This window comes from Lepidochelys olivacea (assembly GCF_965140295.1).
Source record: "Lepidochelys olivacea isolate rLepOli2 genome assembly, chromosome: 1".
NCBI classification, from domain to species: domain Eukaryota; kingdom Metazoa; phylum Chordata; order Testudines; family Cheloniidae; genus Lepidochelys; species Lepidochelys olivacea.
In genome coordinates this window covers 161,007,836-161,027,593 of record NC_140411.1, presented here as the reverse complement: position 1 = coordinate 161,027,593, position 19,758 = coordinate 161,007,836, and the positions used below count along the sequence as shown (strand labels likewise).

The 19,758-nt window shown below is 39.3% G+C and overlaps 1 protein-coding gene across 1 annotated transcript in view; it reads left to right on the top strand.

Annotated features, from left to right (window-relative positions):
* BACE2 (beta-secretase 2) overlaps positions 1-18,419 on the top strand; it is a 65,063-nt gene extending 46,644 nt beyond the window's left edge. The window contains exons 6-9 of the mRNA XM_084612911.1: positions 2,829-2,930; positions 5,917-6,066; positions 7,613-7,781; positions 11,617-18,419. Of these exons, the coding sequence (XP_084469037.1) occupies positions 2,829-2,930; positions 5,917-6,066; positions 7,613-7,781; positions 11,617-11,870 (675 nt within the window). The 3' untranslated portion in view covers positions 11,871-18,419. The remainder of the gene's footprint in view (positions 1-2,828; positions 2,931-5,916; positions 6,067-7,612; positions 7,782-11,616) is intronic.
* Positions 18,420-19,758: the final 1,339 nt, after the last annotated feature.

Below are 19,758 nucleotides of genomic sequence, written 5' to 3'. Positions count from 1 at the left end.
AACTCTGAAATGTACTGCCCTTCTATATGGAAGTATGTTGCAGCCCTCTTTACAAGATTTAAAAGTTGGTGACAACCCGTGAAAAAGAACAAACTTTGTACATCTTAAACAATACGATGTGTTTGTATATATGCCAAACACATGAAAAGGAAAATGTTTCAAACAGCACTGTCGCAGGGTGGCTGGCCCAAGGTTACTGAAATAGGTCCAGCGCCTCTGTGCCAGAACATCTGCTCCCAGTTGAGCCAATTAAGAGGGCAGGGCTGCCTTTGGGCTATAAAGGGTCTGAGGGAATTCAGTGATGGTGCAGCGGTCCTTACCCATATGCAAAGTATGCAGCTGCCCCAAATTTCCTGGTGCCCTGTGCAGCTGCATGCTGCTCCAGCCCCCGCTCCGCCTCTTCCCCATGGCCCCGCCCCTGAGGACTGCAGCAGGGCTAGGCCTGCACTCACCAGCGGTGGGAAGTGCAGCGACCTTGACCCAGCTGCGCTGCTGGTGAGTGCTGGGGGGTGCTTCCCCCCTGTCCTCCAAGCCAGCCCTGCCCATCCCCTCCCACATGGAGGCCTGGGCACCCCCTCTCCCCCCACACCCCATGCGGGAGCTGCGTATGGCCCCAGAACAGCTAGGGACGGCCCTGAGTGAGGGTAAAACTAGAAGGGGACCTGCAGAGTGAAGCTGCAGGGAGAGGGGGTCTCCTGTAGTGGTCCCTGATGAAGGAATTTGGGGCTGGGTAAGAAGACTTAGCTGAAAGTTTTGTTTTTCCTTTGGGAGAAGGCAAGCTAGGCCCTAGCATCTTCTCTATCGGCTCTGACAGTGGGAAGAGACTATGCCCAGTGTAATGCTAGGTGCAAGATTTTGTTTTTGTGTTGGTTTTTTTGGAACTCGTGTTTTAACAAATAAACCGGGCCCCAAGAAGGGCTCTGAGCGGATGAGCAAGACTGTGTGCAGTTTTGTTTAAGGAGCCCTGAACAAAGTGAAAAGGAGGCAGAGCATTGCAGAGGCACCGCTGGCCACAAGGGGTGCTCGGCTGCAGCCACTGTGTAACAAGCACCTTGAAATGGTACTGGTGAGAAGTGGGTTGCCATTGCTTCTGTAGCCTTTTGGTATGAGTCCTTCACAAAAAAAATTGCCACTTAAATCTTTAGTTTTATCACTGAAGTTAAATATTTTTGCAGGTACTGTTGCTGCTATTATTTTCTGTCATTTTTAGAATGCCCAGGCCATGCTAGTCACTGTACAGAAGTCTGAAGACATAGTCCCTGCCACGATCAAAGCAGACCCCTAATTAAAGTTTAGGAGCTAAACAGTAGACAAAGGTCAGAGTAGTTATAAGGTTAGCTAGCTCGTTAGTCCTTCTGAATTTGCATAGATGCACAATGATTACCCTGGGAGGATGAATTGTGATCCACTGGACTTACCCTTCAGTATTTGCTAATGAATTAGGAAATAGAGCATTTTTGTAAAACTTACAGTCACAAGAGACAACAGTCCTCCTTTCCTCTCTGGAAAATCTAATCTCTTTTCTTCAATCCTGGCAAGCTGTCTAGTATTCTGTTGCAGTTACGGTCTTGATCCTTCGGGGTGAGGATTTGGGGGAGCGAAGTGCTGAGTTGCCAGCATAGCTGCCGCATCTGGTGGATTGTTGTCTGTGATCCAGTAAGGTTAATCTAAGGCGAGCAGGCTTTGCATACTGGTGGGTCTAAACACACTGTGACTAGCATAGAAAGCATTGAGCTGTTAGGTTGTGAGTAATATTGCTTTCTTTGCACCTTCACATGTATTTCTGTCAGTGGATGGCCATCATGACTGTGTTTGCTATAAACTGCTTCCAAGTGCAGCTCTGAGATGCTAGTTGGTGGTGACAGGAGTAACTGAAAATAATAAACATGACTGCTGTGCTTATCATTTGTGTTCACTAGCTTGTGGGGTTTGTTTGTTTGTGTGTTAGTTAAACATACATGTCTTGACCACAACCTCCTCCCTCAATTCCCTTTCCCTCTGCTCCATAGAAGCATTTCTGCACACATGCTGAATGAACACTAAATGGTTTGATATAATGCTTAAACTCTCCGCATTTCTTTTAGCAGTGCTCAGCAATCTGCAGGACCAAGCACTACCAAAAGAAAACCAAAGTATCTTTTGGTTTTAACCAGATTTGAGTTTCATCAGTGCATTTCAGAACTTCATTAAAAATATTCCATGTAATTGATATTCATTAAACTTAAGGATTTAAAATTGTGGTGTTACTTCTGTAATTTAAGAGTGTAAACTAATTAAAGACTCTGTTTCCTTGTTTGTTTTTTTTAAATTGTGCCATAAACATCCAACTCCTAAATAATGTTGCATATATTGGTTCAATTGATAGAAAAAGAAGTTCAAAGAAAAACCCCTACCATTTCCGCATGTTTCTATCATTAACAATAGTCACTAACAGGTATTTTGTAAAAGGCATGCCTTGTTAATGTTTATGTATTCATATACTGTACTTTATGCTTGAGAAGCTTCTTAATTTACTGGATTTTTGTATATGAGAAGAGAAACATGTCAATTTTGCAAGCATGGATTATAATGTGATAAGACTTGAATTCATCATTCTGGTTCAGTGGTTCCTTGTGCACTTCTGCTTTTTTTTTTTTTTTGTCTACTACAGAAACAGAGGTAAAAAGTAGGTGAAGTGTTTGTTTGACATTTGTATTGTTGATGGTGACTCGTATGATAAGCACTGCTACTGAAAAAGAACAGTCTAGTCATTGTTATGAAGCAACTGACGACACCATTTAACTCTCATACGGTATATTAACTGCGCTCCTTCCCTCTTGTTCTCGTAGTATAATGCGGACAAAGCAATAGTAGACAGTGGCACCACTCTCCTCCGCCTGCCCCAGAAAGTCTTCAATGCCGTGGTCGAAGCAATTGTGCACACATCATTGGTAAGCTGATCTTGTAAAACCTGCCTTGTTCCTGGAAGGAAAACCTGCATGTGGATATTTTCGGGTGTTGTCTAGCACTAGAGTTCATGAGTTCTCAATCTGGGGGGTCCCGAACTCATGTGTCTGGAGGTTGCGATCACCCCGCCCACGTTGCTAAATGGGCAATGGCTCTGGGTAGGGTCGGGTTCCAGTGTGGAAAAAGGAGTCCTAATATGGAAAAGGTTGAGAACTATTGCAGTGGCATAATGCTTGTTCTGATGCACTGAAGAACCATTAATGTGATTCCCTGCTTCTCAAATTCAGTGCACTTGGGTCTGACAATTAGTTTCACTGATTCAAAAGTAAATGTTCATGAAACATAAAGGGCTGATTCTGCGAGCACTTCCTGTCAGGCATAATGCCTACTGTCATTAGAGTCTCGTGGACTTCAATGAGACTATTCATATCTATAAAGCTACTTATGGGCCTGATTCTGCCACCATTATGTTTAGAAGCATCTTGCTCTGGAACCAGTCCTACTGAAATCAGAACTGTTCATGGAGGGGGAGTCAGAGTATCAGATTCTGACTCACATGAGTAATGTTAGCAGGATCGTGTTTAGCATCCAATATATTTCAGTAGCTGTACTTTCTACTGCAACACAGTGCTGTAGTACCACTTTCAACATGTTTCGCTCGTGGAAGGCACTGTTTCATTGAAATATGACATTTGCTTAGATTAACATTCTGTTAAAAAGTGGTGGTGGGAGGGGGATTCTTAAATTTGGCTAAAATCCTTTATTTTAATGACCTGCATGGTCCATTTATGTGGTATAAAGCCATGCCTCCCAAAATATATTGGTTTGGCATATAAAAATAAGGCAGACAAGTGTAATGTGAGAAACTATTATTCTTGAAATCAAAGCAAGCATTCAAAACCGTATAGTCTTGCCCTGTCCAGGCCTAATGCCAGCACACAGTATTTTTCAGATTGCAAGGTCTATCTTCGTAGAGAAGGTTGAGAGAGAAAAGAAGTATTTTCTTTCTAGATTATTTTTGAGTAGTTCAGACCAAAGGCTGAGACCTTCAAAGTGCTGAGCACTCTGTCCTGGGCCAGCCAACCACTTGGCATGTGCTTAACTTCAAGCACACAAGTAGTCCATTGACTTCAGTGGGGACAACTCCCATGATTAAGTGCTTGGCTAGCCCAGGAACAGTGCTCGCCACCTTGCCATACTGAAGCCCTTAACACAGAGCAGCCTGTTCAGTGCTGGATAGCCCACGGGCAACTTTGATCTTTCAGAGTCCTTTGTGGAAATAAGCAGATCACCATCTCAAAACATTTCTCCAGACACTGCTGTTAGGATGATGTCACCCATTCTTTGTAAAATAAGTGAACCCCACACACCATGTGGGAGGAGTACTATGGCATCAGTTGAGCAGACCTTGTCCTAAAGGGACCAAGGTCAGTTCAGTAGTTAAGATGTTCACCTCAGACTTTAGAAATCCAGGCTGAATTCCCTGCTCTGCATGTGACCTTGAGTAAGTCACTTAATCTTTATGTGCCTCAGTTCCCCATGTGTGAAACAGGGATAATAACACTTCTCTACCTCAGTGATGACGTGAGGCTAAATTAAAGGTTGTGAGGTGCTCAGATACTATAGTAATGGGGGTTATACAAGAATGATAGACAGGTATTGCATTAGGAAATGTTGAAGTCTAAATGATTGATGACTGTGCTCTGACTTCCAAACGGTAGGGGGTTTTTTATTCACATATTTATTTTAAGACTTTAGAGAAAGTTTTAAGCCATGTTTGCAAACACATGTCACCACTGGAATTTTCTATATAATTAATTTCTGGGTATATGGCTTCAATTTGTTATGAGAGTCTATTTTGGTGAATACGCATAAATAAACCATGTAAGAGGAAGTTGGGTTTAGCTTTTTTGTTCGCCTACACAGAATGTTTGGTGTGATGGTGTTTCGTACTGTGTGGTGTGTGCTGTTTCATAAGGAAACAGGAACAGGCACAAAGTACTGCACAGGATTCAGGAAGTGTGTTTGTCTTGTCTGGCATCATGTCAACATTTATGTGCTTCAGGGAGTAGAACAAGATGTTTGTCTTGGGCGGAGAAGCTCTGCAAGGGTTTATTGTTTGCTTGGTTAATACCATGGCTGTAGTAAGAAACGCTGTTCATCAATTTTATTTCAAAAGCATGTCAAGTTGTATGAGGGGTGAGGCAGGAAAAGGGACTAAAGGCCTGATCAAAAGTCTGCTGAAGTCAGTGGAAAGGTTCCCTTTGATTTCAAAGGGCTTTGGATAAGACCCTAAATTCATAGCTTGGAAATCGCATGAAGACAATAGTGTATCTCTGGAAAAGGGAGGAGGTTCTTGACTTTGTTAGATTGTTTGGGTTTAAAATGTACCTACTTCTTTGTATCTATGCTCAGCTCCAGATGTACATGAAAGTTCGGGGAATGGGTGGAGAAGGAGTAACGGCTAGTTACTACTTTTCCTGTTTGTTAATGTTGCAGTAATTGCTCAGGGAGCTTATGAGTTTGACCATCCTGCCTACATATTTACTGCAGCTAGTTAAATAGTTTCTAACTATTCTGTCCCTGCTGCCAAGACTAAATTAGTGTTTTGATCCACAGACCTAATAGAGATGTTGATGTCCCACAGTCCTTCCAAAATCCTACCACTAGGCATATTTATGTGCGTTTATGCCACAATAAGGTTTTTTAATAAACTGTCTTAACACTAATCAGTTTGATGCATTAGAACAGCCTGAAGGGTTGACATGACCTCACTGATGGCTTATAATGGACACAAGCTTCATACGTTTTATCACAGAAGACGACAAACACCTCCACTGGACTTGTCCACCCTTGAGCTCCCCTAGTTAAGGGAGAAGAAAGCATGCCTGAATATTAAAGAGATTAAAATTATTGTTATATGCATCTATTAGAGGATATGTAACGTGTGTGTCACATTTTTTTCCATAGATCCAAACATTCTCCTCTGGATTCTGGACTGGTTCCCAGCTTGCATGCTGGGATAAAACCAAAACACCATTTTCCTTATTTCCTAAACTTTCTATCTACCTGAGAGATGAAAACTCTAGCAGATCATTTCGGATCACTATCCTACCACAGGTTTGAACTTGTCTTATTTGGATTTGATCAGCCACACTACAGTCTAAAGAAGAAAAGGAGGAGTTGTGGCACCTTAGAGACTAACCAATTTATTTGAGCATAAGCTTTCGTGAGCTACAGCTCACTTCATTGGATGCAGTCAGTGGAAAATACATTGGGGAGATTTATATACACAGAGAACATGAAACAATGGGTGTTACCATACATGCATCCGATGAAGCGAGCTGTAGCTCACGAAAGCTTATGCTCAAATAAATTTGTTAGTCTAGAAGGTGCCACAAGTACTCCTTTTCTTTTTGTGAATACAGACTAACACGGCTGCTACTCTGACTACAGTCTAATAATTCCTTACAGCAACAGAGAAGTAAACTTTATGATGACATAGTTCTTTCATCTTTGCATTCAGCTTGCCTTCTCATCCCATTTGTATAAAGCTATTTTGGTGATGCACAGATAATCAATCCCAGTCATTTATTTAACTATCATTGGAGTTCCTACTTACAAAAAATGTTTTTAATGGTTGTCTGAACAGGACTACTTCTAGATCTGCTGAACGTTTCTGATGAAATTTGAAAGCTAAATTTTAAAAGGGAAAAATTTCAATGACACTTTGCAAAAACATCCCCATTTTTTCGCTAACTGTGGAGCAGAAGGGGGAGTTTTCAAATTGTCAGGAAAAATTCCAAGAATGCTTTTGTACTCTTTTCTCCCATGACAGTGTGAGGCACTTCTTCCTGAAAATGGCACTCTTGGCAAAGGACCTTATTGTCCCTTTGCCAATTTCCCAGTTTGTTTTTATTGTCATTATAGCCTAGATACAGTATGTACTGTCCGTTTTTTAAAATATAATGTGCCACTTCTGCTTTAATCATAAACCAATATAATTCCTGATCGCCTTTTCAGCGTTGGTGGCAATATGAACTAAACATCAATTAACATCAGTTTTACACCCTCTTACCTTGGCTGAAACATATAGGTAAACTTTACATGAAATAGAGAAAAGGCTTGATGTAAGCTTTTTCTGTATTGACCATGTAGCTTGACAGTCTTTCATCCCCTGAGTGAGAAACAAGGGTGTGAAACTGACTTTAGTTTATTCATGTAGAGGCTTGAAGCTGACATGAATGCTCTCTGGATCCCCTGCATCCAGATAATCCTTTTGAATATTTCTGTAATTTGAGTGCATATCCATCCCCCCCGGCGCACACACACACACAATAGAAAATGTAAAAAGTTCACTTAGATGAAAGTGAAGGTGACTTTTAAGAGTCAGCTCATTAAAAGTCCAAATTTAACCAGTGTTCCTAGTTCTTAACTCCACTGACACTCTGCCCAGTTTTAAGTATCTTACAACACTCATCTTACTCTAATTCATTCATTTCTTATGAACTCCTGAGTGCTCAAAATTAGAAATCAAAAGCTCTGGAGAACACTCCAGATTAAGAGCCGTGTTATTGCATGCATCCACAGTTATGGACTAATGTCATTATCTTCTAAATACTGTGGATTACTGCTACTTATTTTATTTATTTATTTAAATGAACAGCTTTATATTCAACCCATCCTTGGGATTGGACAGAATTTAGAATGCTACCGGTTTGGCATCTCTTCGTCCACCAGTGCCCTGGTTATTGGTGCTACAGTTATGGAGGGCTTCTATGTTATCTTTGACAGGGCTCAGAAGAGAGTGGGCTTTGCAGTTAGTCCATGCGCAGGTAAGAGAAACATTCCCCATGGGAAATATCTGCCATTTTCAAAACTGGAGCTTTATCAACTGCTCTGTCAACAAGGACAATCATTTTACAAGTTTGCAATTTGCAGATAAGTAGAAGCTGATGCGAATTTTCCACCATTGCCAGTAAAGATGAGATCATAGTAATAAGCCAGCACAGCTTGTAAAAGAGTAAAAATTGTGACTTTCTGACCTTTCACTAGTATCTGAAAACATTAAGGTTGGAAAAGGTGTATATAATTTATTAAAGACTTTTACAGGCTTTTGATGGTCCTAAGCAAATGGTTAAGGAAATGTTGTTACCAAGGGGTACAGAGTAAACTCTTGTCACTCATCTCTTAACTAGTTTTTAGGGAAACATAGGAGAGTGCATCAGTAATTCCCCTTGTGGGGTGCCAGAGCATGGGCTCCATCACAAGCCTAAATGCTCACATTGCTATTTTTAGCCCCACCGTGTGAGCCTGAGTCAAATGACCCAGGCTCTGAGACTTGCTGCCATGGGTCTTTTGTAGCTGTGTAGACATACCTGAAGTGAGCCTAGCCAGCTGACTTAGTTTAGAGCAGCTTCTAAGATGGTGGGCAGGGAGCCAAATGAGCCATAACTGGCTACCTAACAGGTTCCTCTCTCTCTGTGCCCTGTCGTTGTCATAAATCCATGAAATGTGGGTACTTCATACAGTTCTGAGAATCTTACTTCAAAGAAAAGGGATTACACTTGCTGAATAAGAATAGAATCTGTATTTATATTAGCTAGGATATAAACTGATCACCAGCTGGTGCCGGGAAGAATTCCTCTCTCAACCAACCTCCTCAGCATTGTGGTATAGTAACATTTGTCCATGTTTATTATGAGAACTTGCTTTCTTCATGTGATGTAAGCCACTGTCTAAAACAGGCTATTCTGCAGATGTGGCAATTCCCACATACATGTGAAAGTTGATACATGGCCAAATACACTAGTTACTCTGAATTCACTTCTTGACAGCTTCCATATTATGGATATACAAGAGGTCTGGTAAACGAATTTTTCATCAGAAAACCATGAGTATGCATGGTAAACAGTCAGCATGGTGTAAAGAGATTAATCAGCATAACTGGCTTCCCACAGGGGCCAAACCATGACTTCCATAGCAACTGTATTACTGTATTTTAGTGGGACTCTTAAGCCTATTCACCGGCTTAAAATAAACTGAATTACTGATTACGTTTCCTCACTTTTGAGAGCTTGTTGAATACATAGTTTCTTGTCCCTGGTTATATAATGAAACAGGGTTGGTGGTTTATGATAGAACATTGACCTGCACTTTGAATTTGCTGGGTTTTATGGCCTTTTAAATAGGGATTAAAAATATAATTAGCAAAAATTAAGAACTGGACCAAAACCATTCACTGAACTGAACCCCAAACTTCTTTTGAGGTTTGACTTGGTAAAGTAAGAACTAGCTTATCTCTGGGAACCTTTCTTGCTTGCTCAACCCTTCAAGTTCTCCAAGATGTGCCAGTCAAACATCCCCTATCAGGCATGCACCACACTGCTGTGAGGGAACTAACTGCTGGCTGGATCCCATGTGCTTTAAGCCTCTGGACCTCAGAGTCTAGGCACTGCCCCATCTTGGAGACCCTAGGCACTCTCCTGGGGGTGCTGATCTTCCTGAAAGCATAGATCCTGTGGTCCAGTTGCTAGTTCCTGGGAGTAGGGCTGACTCCTCAGACTCTCACGCCCCATCCCCCCCATATCTTAAACACACCCCCTCTCAGAATTCCAGTAGTGTGGGTGCTTTGGGGGGGTCACAGGTTAACAAAAAACACAAATACAGACTGCACAGGATTCTAACACCATTGCTCTTTAAGTGCACAATAAATACACAGATCTGTAGAAAAATAATAAACTCTACACGCATTTCCCTGCCTCAGTTTCCTCACCACTCTGGAGGAGAGAATTCACAAGTTGTACAGACAGATTCCCCAAATCTTCATACCCTTCTTTCTCACTTACCCCTTCAGTTTCTCCAGTACTTGCCTTGCTTGTCTGGGAGAGAGCTGAAGTTTGAGGAGGGTCTGATAGAGGGCTAGGGGAAAGCTGTCAGTTTATTGCAGGAAGAGAAGAAATCCAAACTCTTACTAGTTCAGATAAGCCTTTGAACATTTGAGCTTAATTTAAGGAAAGCTTCAAAACAAGTTTCTTTCATTGCAAATTTCAAATCTGCCTCAATGTTATTTAAAGGAGTATACTGAAGTAGAATTTGTGAAAAGTTCTCAGGTGATAGGCTGGGGAGAGTAGTCCAGATTCTAAAGATCCAGTTTATTTTAAAACTGTTGGAAAAATTCATAACAAAAACCAGCTTTTGGGGGGATGGAGGGAAGAGGAGGAAGGTTCATAAACTGTGGCTGCCTCATTAGAGCTATTGCAGCCTGTCATTGTCTCTGCAAAATAAAAACAAAGGATTTTGGATCAGGCTCTAAATTCTCACTCAGGAATAGATGTTCAGATCATATGATTTTTTTTTAATGTTGTTTTTTTGCTTATTAAGCAATGCAGCTCTCATTAACCATAACTTCTACATGTAGTAAGATTCTGCCTTTAAATTTTTTTGTACTAAATTATAAGAATGTAAGATTGTCTCATGAATGAATTATGGAAGAAATATACTGAGTGTTATCCGTATAAGAGATAAAAGTATAAAATAGCAGTATTTAAAAAAATTAAAATAACTAGTTTGACCATATTGCTGATTGATCATTTTCTAACCTAAATCTGTCAAAGCATTTTCTGAGGGATTCTCATGGCCAAACACAGAAAGCAGATATACAATGGTCATATTTACAGTCATTAAACTTTTATCTAAAGTAATTATCAGACACCGCCAACATTTAAAAATACAAACCACTGAAATGTGTGCTGAAATTTGCTTGGTCTCACTATAAACCTTTCAAATTATGCATGCATGTATGTTTAAAAAGGAGCACCACCCCAGAAGTGAAATTCTTGCCCTATTGAAAGCAATGGCAAAACATACACTGATATAAATTTTGTTGGAATTTTAAGTTGTATCATGGGCACCTATGATGGAATCCTGGCTCCATTTTATACCCTAACATAGCTAAAGTGCAACAGTGGTCATAATTGTTGGTTCATATTAAAAAAAAAACTTTTAATAAATTAGACAGATTTCCCTATTTTATTCAGTTGTATTTTGGTGGGATGTTTTTATGCTCCTGTCAGCTGCTCTGACAACCATTTTTGGTTGCCTTTTTGTTACTCTCAAAACAAATTGAGAGATTATGGACTGTATATATTTAAAGGCTACCTGCAAAGCAGTAAAATTGTGTCCCTTTTTTGCTGTGTTAAAATAGAATATTTTGTCTTATTTTTGTCTTATTTTTGTATTAGTAGTAGCGTCAGGTGTGATTTACATTGGTTTTGCTGGAAGACTCCATGGGTGATTGGTGAAATATGGGGAATGACACATCACCCCTAGAAATTAGTTGACAGGGAAAGTGTTTATTATGTAGAAGTAGTAAGAAGGGATAGAAAAGCACTGTTGTTTGTCATACAGTGTAAACCCTAACACATTAACCTGATGTCTTTACCACAACTGTTCCCTGGTTTTTCCAAAAATGTAGATAAAGCATAATTCTTATCCAAAAACTGTGTGAAGAGCACAGCGCTGATGCAGTTATTCCAAATATCTAAAATACAGAACTATTTGAATTTGCTACTGTTGTAGTTTATTTTAAATCTTGCTAAGAAAAGTCATCTCTTCCCATCCTTCAGCATTAGCTGTTTAGATAATGTTTCTCTTTTTGTAATTTCTCAGAAGTTGGTGGCTCTCCAGTATCTGAGATTGAAGGCCCTTTCACCACATCAGATATAGCAAGCAACTGTGTCGCCAAGATAACCTTCCATGAACCGATGTTGTGGATTATCTCTTATGCTCTCATGAGTTTATGCGGAATCATCCTCCTTGTCTTGATAATCTTTCTGCTTCTTCCACCTCGCTGTCAGCATTGCTTCACTGACAATGATGTAGTCAATGACGAGTCATCGTTAGTGCGTCATCGATGGAAATGAGGAACTTGATCAAAGTCAAAGAACCTTGGATTCTCTTAACACAATTAAGGATAAAGTTTCCAACCATGGAGAGAAAGCCAAGGCCATCTTCCATATACATTAATCTCAAATCACTGTTCTACTGCTGGATACTCTGCAGGCATATTGCATCATAACTTTTACGCTTTATTTTCTAACACTGATTCTGACCAAAACATTATAACCTTACTCAAGTGCTACCTTACTGGTTCTGCTCCTCAATAGCACAGCTGAACCTTTAAGATCTCAGTAGTGCTTTTAAAAACAAAAACAACCAAAAAAACCCAACATTGTGATGTTCTTCCATCAGATGCACAATGTTACTCATCCCTTTCTCACAAGAAGAAAAGAACTGTCAAGTTTCTAATCTTAATCAAGCCTTGAATATAGAAAGAAAAAAGAACCATAAGTTTTATTGATTTTTCTTATTAATCACATTAAAGAAATACTATTTTCTGTTTACAGCAATTCATTTTCAAACAGTGCTCACAGCGCGGGGGAGAGGGAAAGGTGAGTCTTGTGCAGCAGATGGAAGAAAGTCAGGTCAAGCAGAAATTTTATTTTATTTTCCAAGAAAATAAACTGCTGACATTTGAATGGGTCTCCCTTTGTAGGCCATCCTTCCTAAATAGATTGAAGACGGAAAATGGGAAACCAAAACTACTCAGCTTTAGTGTAAAACAAGACTACCTCTGTTAATTTATAAGGATACTTACTCTTGGTAAGTGTGGCGCACATAAAACTGCTCTTAAACCACTAGAAATCTCTTACCACAAGATGCATTTTCTTGACTCCCAAATAGTTATTGCTTAATCCTCCTTTTATAAAATAGTTTTTCACTTAAACACGTTAAGGTATGTCAGCTTAGCTCTGGCATGTCCATCTTGGTGAAAAATATATTGACGCTGAGCGGTGGGAACGCTAGGTAAGAGACTGAAAAGTACTGGTCCAGTAATCCTAAAAATTATATTAAAAATAAAAAACCACTCTGGACCAGATTATTATCTCAGTTGTACAAGCATAAATCTGGAGTTTAACGGAGATCAAAATATGACCCTTTCTTCAAATATTGATGAGTATTTTCTTATAGCTAGTAAGCCAGTGTTGCAGTAGCTCAACCTTGCTTTTCTTCGTAAAGTTCTTGCTCAGTCAGTGGGGTGGCGGGGGGAGGGAAGGGAGGGAGGAACAGTGCTAGGCTTAGAAATTCAATTATAGTTACACTTTTTAAACACGACCTACATTTTGTCCCCTGGCTAAAAGTGCCTCTTACGGTGTTTTATTATAGTTTCAGATTGCTGGGTTGTCTGAGGAAATAGCTGGAGTTTGTTTATACATCTGAAAATGCTTTTCTTGGAACTAGGAGTAGGAAATTTCTGCATAGGTCTTGTTTTGGTTTTTTTTCTTCTTCTGGCCTTATAAAAAATCTATACTAAGAAATGTAAAAATCTGCATAGCAAGAATGAGAAAAATGTGTTAGAATTAGGCTTATTTTCATAGATTTTTATCCCGATGATATTTCTCACTATAAATCCACACAACTTCCCTTTTATTATTGTTAAAAATAGACTTTTTTTTTCCTTTCTCAGTTCTAATATGAAGATGACTGAAATCATGCTAAGAAAGCACCATCTTTGTTTCCTCATGTGAGCTGGGTGACTTGAGTTTTTTTCTTTCACATATCATGTCATTTCTGTTCCATAGTGCACTTTCAGATTAAGTTTGGATTTTTCTTTTCTTGCAGAAAAGGAGAATAAAATGCAATGCACCTGATTTTCTGAAGTCCTGAGCTCCCACCACTCCTATTGACTTCACATGGCACTGGGGTGCTCAGAACTTTTGAAAATGTGGCCCTGAGTTTCTTTATAATTGAAGGTTCATACCATTGAAACAAATTTGCATTAGGAGCATTGAGTTGAAACATAAAAAGAAAGTTCCTTTTTGAGTTTTAACGAAAGTTTTTGCTTTGGAAAGAATGGTGTTTCTAGTTCTTTAATCCAATTCCATTCAGTCCTCCTGAGTTTGGCTTGGCACATAGGAATGTGACTGAAAATAATCTTTTTGGTTTTTGTTAAGGAAATACGTTTAATACTCTTGTCATATTTTGTTTTAAATTAAAATATTTTTGACTTTTTGTACAGAATCTGGATTAATAGTACAGGGGAGAATGGAACCATCTTTATTACTTTTGAAGGGGAAAAACTGCATACCCTTGAAATATTTTCACTTTAGCTTTCTGATAACTGAAGAAGATCTTAAGCAAATTATTGGACAAAATTATTGGTATACTTTGTATTGACAAGTTAGTTCTCTCCAGAGTAGTTCAATAAAGTATTTTTAATGTACTGTATTTCATATAAAAGCCCTTCTGTTTGTTTCATTTTAAATGTCATCAGTCAAGATATTTTAATAGAAATACTTGAATTACGTAAGCAATAATCCAGTAACAGAAATTAAATAGGCGGTAATACAGTGTGAGTTTTCACGGCATCCCTTGCCACTAAAAATCTGGCTTATGTTAAAGTGCTGTTAGTTACATCCGCTAGCCGAACAAACTTTCTCAGCTACTAAATTGATACTCACCATGGCAGATATTCAGGTGGGTATTGTTTTGTTGCTCTGGCAACAGGAAAAACAATGGGAACTCTTACAGGTTTCAATTGTTAGCCAGCAGCACATTACGAAAATAATGCACTTGAGCGTTTTTCTATGAAAGATGAAGCTCAATGATAAACTAAAATCTTATGAAGTGTTTCTTATTCAGGAGGATTTTTTTTCCAGTTTTGAAATAGTGCTATAAGGTATCTGATACTCCTGTTGATTTATTTCAGGGATATTCATAGATTTTTAAACCATGCCTTCAAAAACAAGGTTATAGGGGAAAATAGGTATTGATTTTCAAGACAGTTTGTCACTTTTAAAAAAATAAACAAATGTACCCCAAATGAAGGGGTAATAGACCAATATATCCCAATGCTAATATAACCATAGTAGTTTCTGATGCAATGCAGTCCCAATTTTAACATTAAATTTATTTACCAGGCAATTGTGGAAAAGTCATAGTTCATTGCACAGAGCTTCTTTAATCATTAATAAAATTTAGCTGTTTCCTAATTAATTTGATGTGCCATTGATTTCACTTCATGCTGGAATTCAAGCTGCAGCAAGGGAAAACAAAAATTCTGTCTTTACTGTTCTGTTGCTCCAAGTTCAATTTCAGGGATCTTATTTTGGGCTAACTTGCTCAACTCAGACAGTGACAAGAACAGATAAATATGATTTTGAAAGTATTTTTTTTATATATTGTAATGAAGTTGAGCTGACTGCTAATGTTAATTAAATAGCCTACACTTAGCATCCTTCTGCTATAGATCTTGAACTTACTTAAATCACACTGATTTATCAGTCATTAACATTCCAGTTCTGAGCTTTGCCTTTGTGTAGATTAATAGATAGTAAATCACAGACTCCTCAGAACTAAGAATCTGTATGTCTTTTTAAGAAAGAAACACTAACTTCTTAACAATATTCTTATCTTTATTAGTTGAAAGCCAGTAATTGAGTAGAATCCTAAGGTGTTTTCTTTATAAGAGTGGAAGTCTTCCTTGGTATTGATTGCAGGGTACATTGTTTTGGTAGTAGGTAGTTTGTGTTGTCTGTGTGTGAAAATCCCTGGTGCACCTATCCCAATAGCATAGCAATTCTACGTAGGATTTGCTAAATACAAGAGACTAGATTCTATGGCTCAGAGGTCATCCAGAATGATTGTTCCATTGAAGTGATTTTTGATTTCTTTAATGGTCCCAATACGAGTCTTCCAATTCTGACATCAGCTTTGCCAGCATGAAGAAGCTTGGAAAGGTAACCTGTAGAAATGAGTGTGAAAGTAAATGAAATATGTGTAAATCAGAAAAGTAAGCTGCCCATAATTTGTAATTGTTTCTATTGTAAAACAGTTTAAAATCTACAGAATTGGCATTCTTTACATGAATTTCAGGTACAATTTGCCAAAATATTACAAATGATTATAGATTACTTTATGCCTCCTATAGGTTCAAGTTAAGTCAGACTCTACTCCTGGACTGTTGCAGACGCTGGTTTTATAACCATTGACATTCTTGCTGCTGTTTGACTATCATAAGCGAGTTAGGTTGTATCCCATTATCATCCTCCCATCTCTTGAGCTTCTCAGAGTAACTTCCTTCATATCTAGGCTAGGCTCGTAATGGTCCCAGGTCTTACTACTGCCTAATGGCTCTTAGGTGACATAATTCACTGCTCTGAAATTAACTGATGGTCTCAGCTCGGCTTATATAGGAAAGGGAGCCATATTGCAAAAACCTCTGTTGCAACTGGCGCTGACAGGCAGAGAGGCTAAGGATTCGTTGAAATGGATTAGTTTTGTAAAATAGTATGCGAAGAGACTGTACTCTGCACCTACTAAAAGACTGATCACAGCTGAAGCATGTTTGTTGGCAGGGCAGAATAGAAAAGCTTGCGTTGCTGCTTCTCTGGCTTTACCTCTGCTGTGGCTACTTAGATCTTAGTTCACAGTCTGGCACCTTCTGTGAGAATTCACTTGTAGGTATGCTTTCAAAAATAAGACTATCCTAAAGAACCTCTCTCATGTTCTTCACGTCAGAGTGGATGCATAATTCTCATTAACAAGTGTAATGATTCCAGACTGGAATCTCAAAGCACCCACTACATAGTTTTTCCCGCATTCTGATTGCGGATAACCTTGTTTTTCTGCATTGCTGATAGTGTATTTGCAGGCAAATGAAACTAGGTTCTTATATATATTTTAAATATATTAAATATTCATTACTACTTGCATAGCTTCACAAATATTTAAGCTTTTTTTTCTTTTCATTGTTAATTCAGCATGGTTGGCTCTCTAGTGTTAGGCAGACAGTTTATATTGCGACAAAAAATGCAGATAGGATACTTTTTCAGCCAACAAAAGCTTTAAATATAGAAAGTAACTAACTTTTCAAATGAACATAACTTTCAATTAAATGTTTCATGTCTTATTTAAAATTAAGTGATTGTCATCAGAATTTAACTGTGTATTTGACTCTAGTTTGTACATTATGAGCAAAATAGGGAGAGAAACTGCTGACACAACTTATTCTTTCCCTTTTGGAATAAAACTGAACTGGTGACCAAAGAATTAAATTATGGCTGTGATCACACCAATTAATAATGGTAACTAAAAATAATGTTTCTAAACTTTTAGTGTCAAAATATTATCTACATGTATATCTTCTCTCTCGCCACTTGGGAAATGCTGGGGGGGGGGGAGGGAACGGGGATAGAGGGAAGAAATTCTAAAGGAGGTGACATGAGGGAATAATTGTAGGAAAGTCAGCAGTAAGTCAGGACCAGCCCTTAAGCCAGCATTTCTCAAACATGGCCACCAGGGGCTTTTCTTGCAGCCACAGCCTCCTGGGGAGGTGAGGGGGGAAGCAGTGGCCCCTCCTCTGGGGCTGCCAGGAGGGGTTGGGCCTTGCCCCACTTTGGAGCCACAAATATCAGAGGAGCAGACAGCTGGTGTGAGTTCCCTATCAACAGTCAAAACATGTTACTCTAATGCAGGGGTGGCCAACCTGAGCCTGAGAAGGAGCCAGAATTTACCAATGAACATTGCCAAAGAGCCACAGTAATATGTCAGCAGCCCCCCATCAGCTCCCCGCTCCCAGCGCCTCCTGCCCGCCAGCAACCCCGCCTATCAGCACCTCCTCCTCCCTCCCCGCACCTCCTGATCAGCTGTCTCTTGGTGTGCAGGAGGCTCGGGAGGGGGAGAGAGAGGAGCGAGGGCATGGCATGCTGAGAAAGGGGTGGAGTGGGGGCAGGGCCCACGGCAGAGCCAGGGGTTGAGCCGTGAGCACCCCCGGCACATTGGAAAGTTGGCGCCTGTAGCTCCAGCCCCGGAGTCGGTGCCTGTACCAGGAGCCGCATATTAACTCTGAAGAGCCGCACGTGGCTCCGGAGCCACGGCTTGGCCACCCCTGCTCTAATGCCTCATCTGAAGCGTGCATTACTGGCCAAAAGAGCGTGAGTGTGAGTGACTCTAAGAATCTGAGTTCTGAAATATCTCTCATCTGGAAGGGAAAACATAAATGAGAAAATCATTTTAAGTTGCCTTGTTTTTTTAAGAGAAAATCATGTATCGACTTCTAAAACTCTAACACTGAATACATTTAGTTCCACATGATACACCAGACGGAAATTTCACTTAAAGAAATAATTCCATTTACTGGAGAAATTTCTCCACCTGAGAACTCAATTTTATTTGAATAGTTCAGAGCTGAATGTTAACTAAACGAAGATGGGGCCAAAATCTTTAGAAAGGGGGATGCTACATTTATAAAGCCAGTCTTCAGCTGCTGTGCAATGTTATTCCCAATTACTGCTAAGCATCATTTCTGGATTTTCTAAAGGTTGGTATTTTTGTACAAGTTCCACTGTTCTTCGATCTGCACTATATAAAAATTTTAAATTTCTGCTTGTTTAAATAAATGAATAATTGTTCTAACTTGTTCAGTGTATCTTTTAAATCATGTTGTATTTCACTTCCTGGTCACTAGTGTTCAGTATCCAACCATATTGTTCCCAATGCAATGAAATTCAGGATACCTTTGACCAAATGTAAGATTCTCAACAGTAACCCCTCAATATGGCTTCAGCTCTAAAGTAAGAGTAGAACTTGTCTATAAGTGATTGAAAGTTAAAACCTGCAGAAGGCTGACTGCTGTATGTGAGAGTGAGATTTTCACATTCATACTTAGAAATGAATTATTTTTGCTTCATCTTTCCCTCAAGAGTATTCCCCATTGGACAGAGATCAGACATGGAAAATTTTAGCCCAGTAAGTGAAACTTTTGGATCATTTAGAAATACAGATGGAAAATAGTTATACTAGTAACACTTTGGCTACTTTAACTATAGCTATATCTAATGCTCTGGCTATAAGATAAAAAGGGACACAAACTTCAAGGTACTATTGGTAATACTATATCTTTTTAGGTATCTACTTTCTTTTGGTGTCATACATAGAGATCTAGAAATATTAAATTCACTCTGCCTATTGGATTCTCTCTCACAAGGTGGCACTCCTGTGACATCTCTCAGATGTGCTTCTTTGAGACTTTCTTCACAACTGATAGAGTTCAATAAAATCAAAACAGTTTACAAGTTGTTTCCTTTTAAAAAAATCCATATACATAAATAATCATGCCAGTGGTTCTTAAACTTTTGTACTGGTGACCCCTTTCACATAGCAAGCCTCTGAGTGTGACACCCCTCCCCCCCTTATAAATTAAAAACACTTTTTTTGTCTATTTAACACCGTTATAAATGCTGGCGGCAAAGCAGGGTTTGGGGTGGAGGCTGACAGCTTGTGACTCCCCAATCTAATAACCTCACCACCCCATGAAGGGTCCCAACCCCCAGTTTGAGAACCCCTGTCTTATGCCATAATGATGGTCTGATTCTTTTTGTTGATTAATCAGCATTCTGTTTTTTAAAATCCTTTATTTCTAAGCTGCCAGGTGGCCTTTTTTATGTATTTGTACAAAATATGTTGCTAGTCAATGGATACCGGGATTATTTGGTGAAACAAGATACATTTTTATATTCTAAAATGGAACAGTATTTTCAATTTACCCAATACTTTTGCATATATATTTCAGTTGATTGTTGCCTTTTCCTGTTCAATGAAGCCTGGCTGTAACACATCCCTGTTTCCAACTTTTTGGTAACAGGTCAGATGAGAGTTCTTTCCTGTGCTTGACTTTCTCCTACACGTCTAAAACTTCCACTGCTTCAGAGTACAGCCCATGAGATGCCCATCTGTACTCCTGAAAGTTTT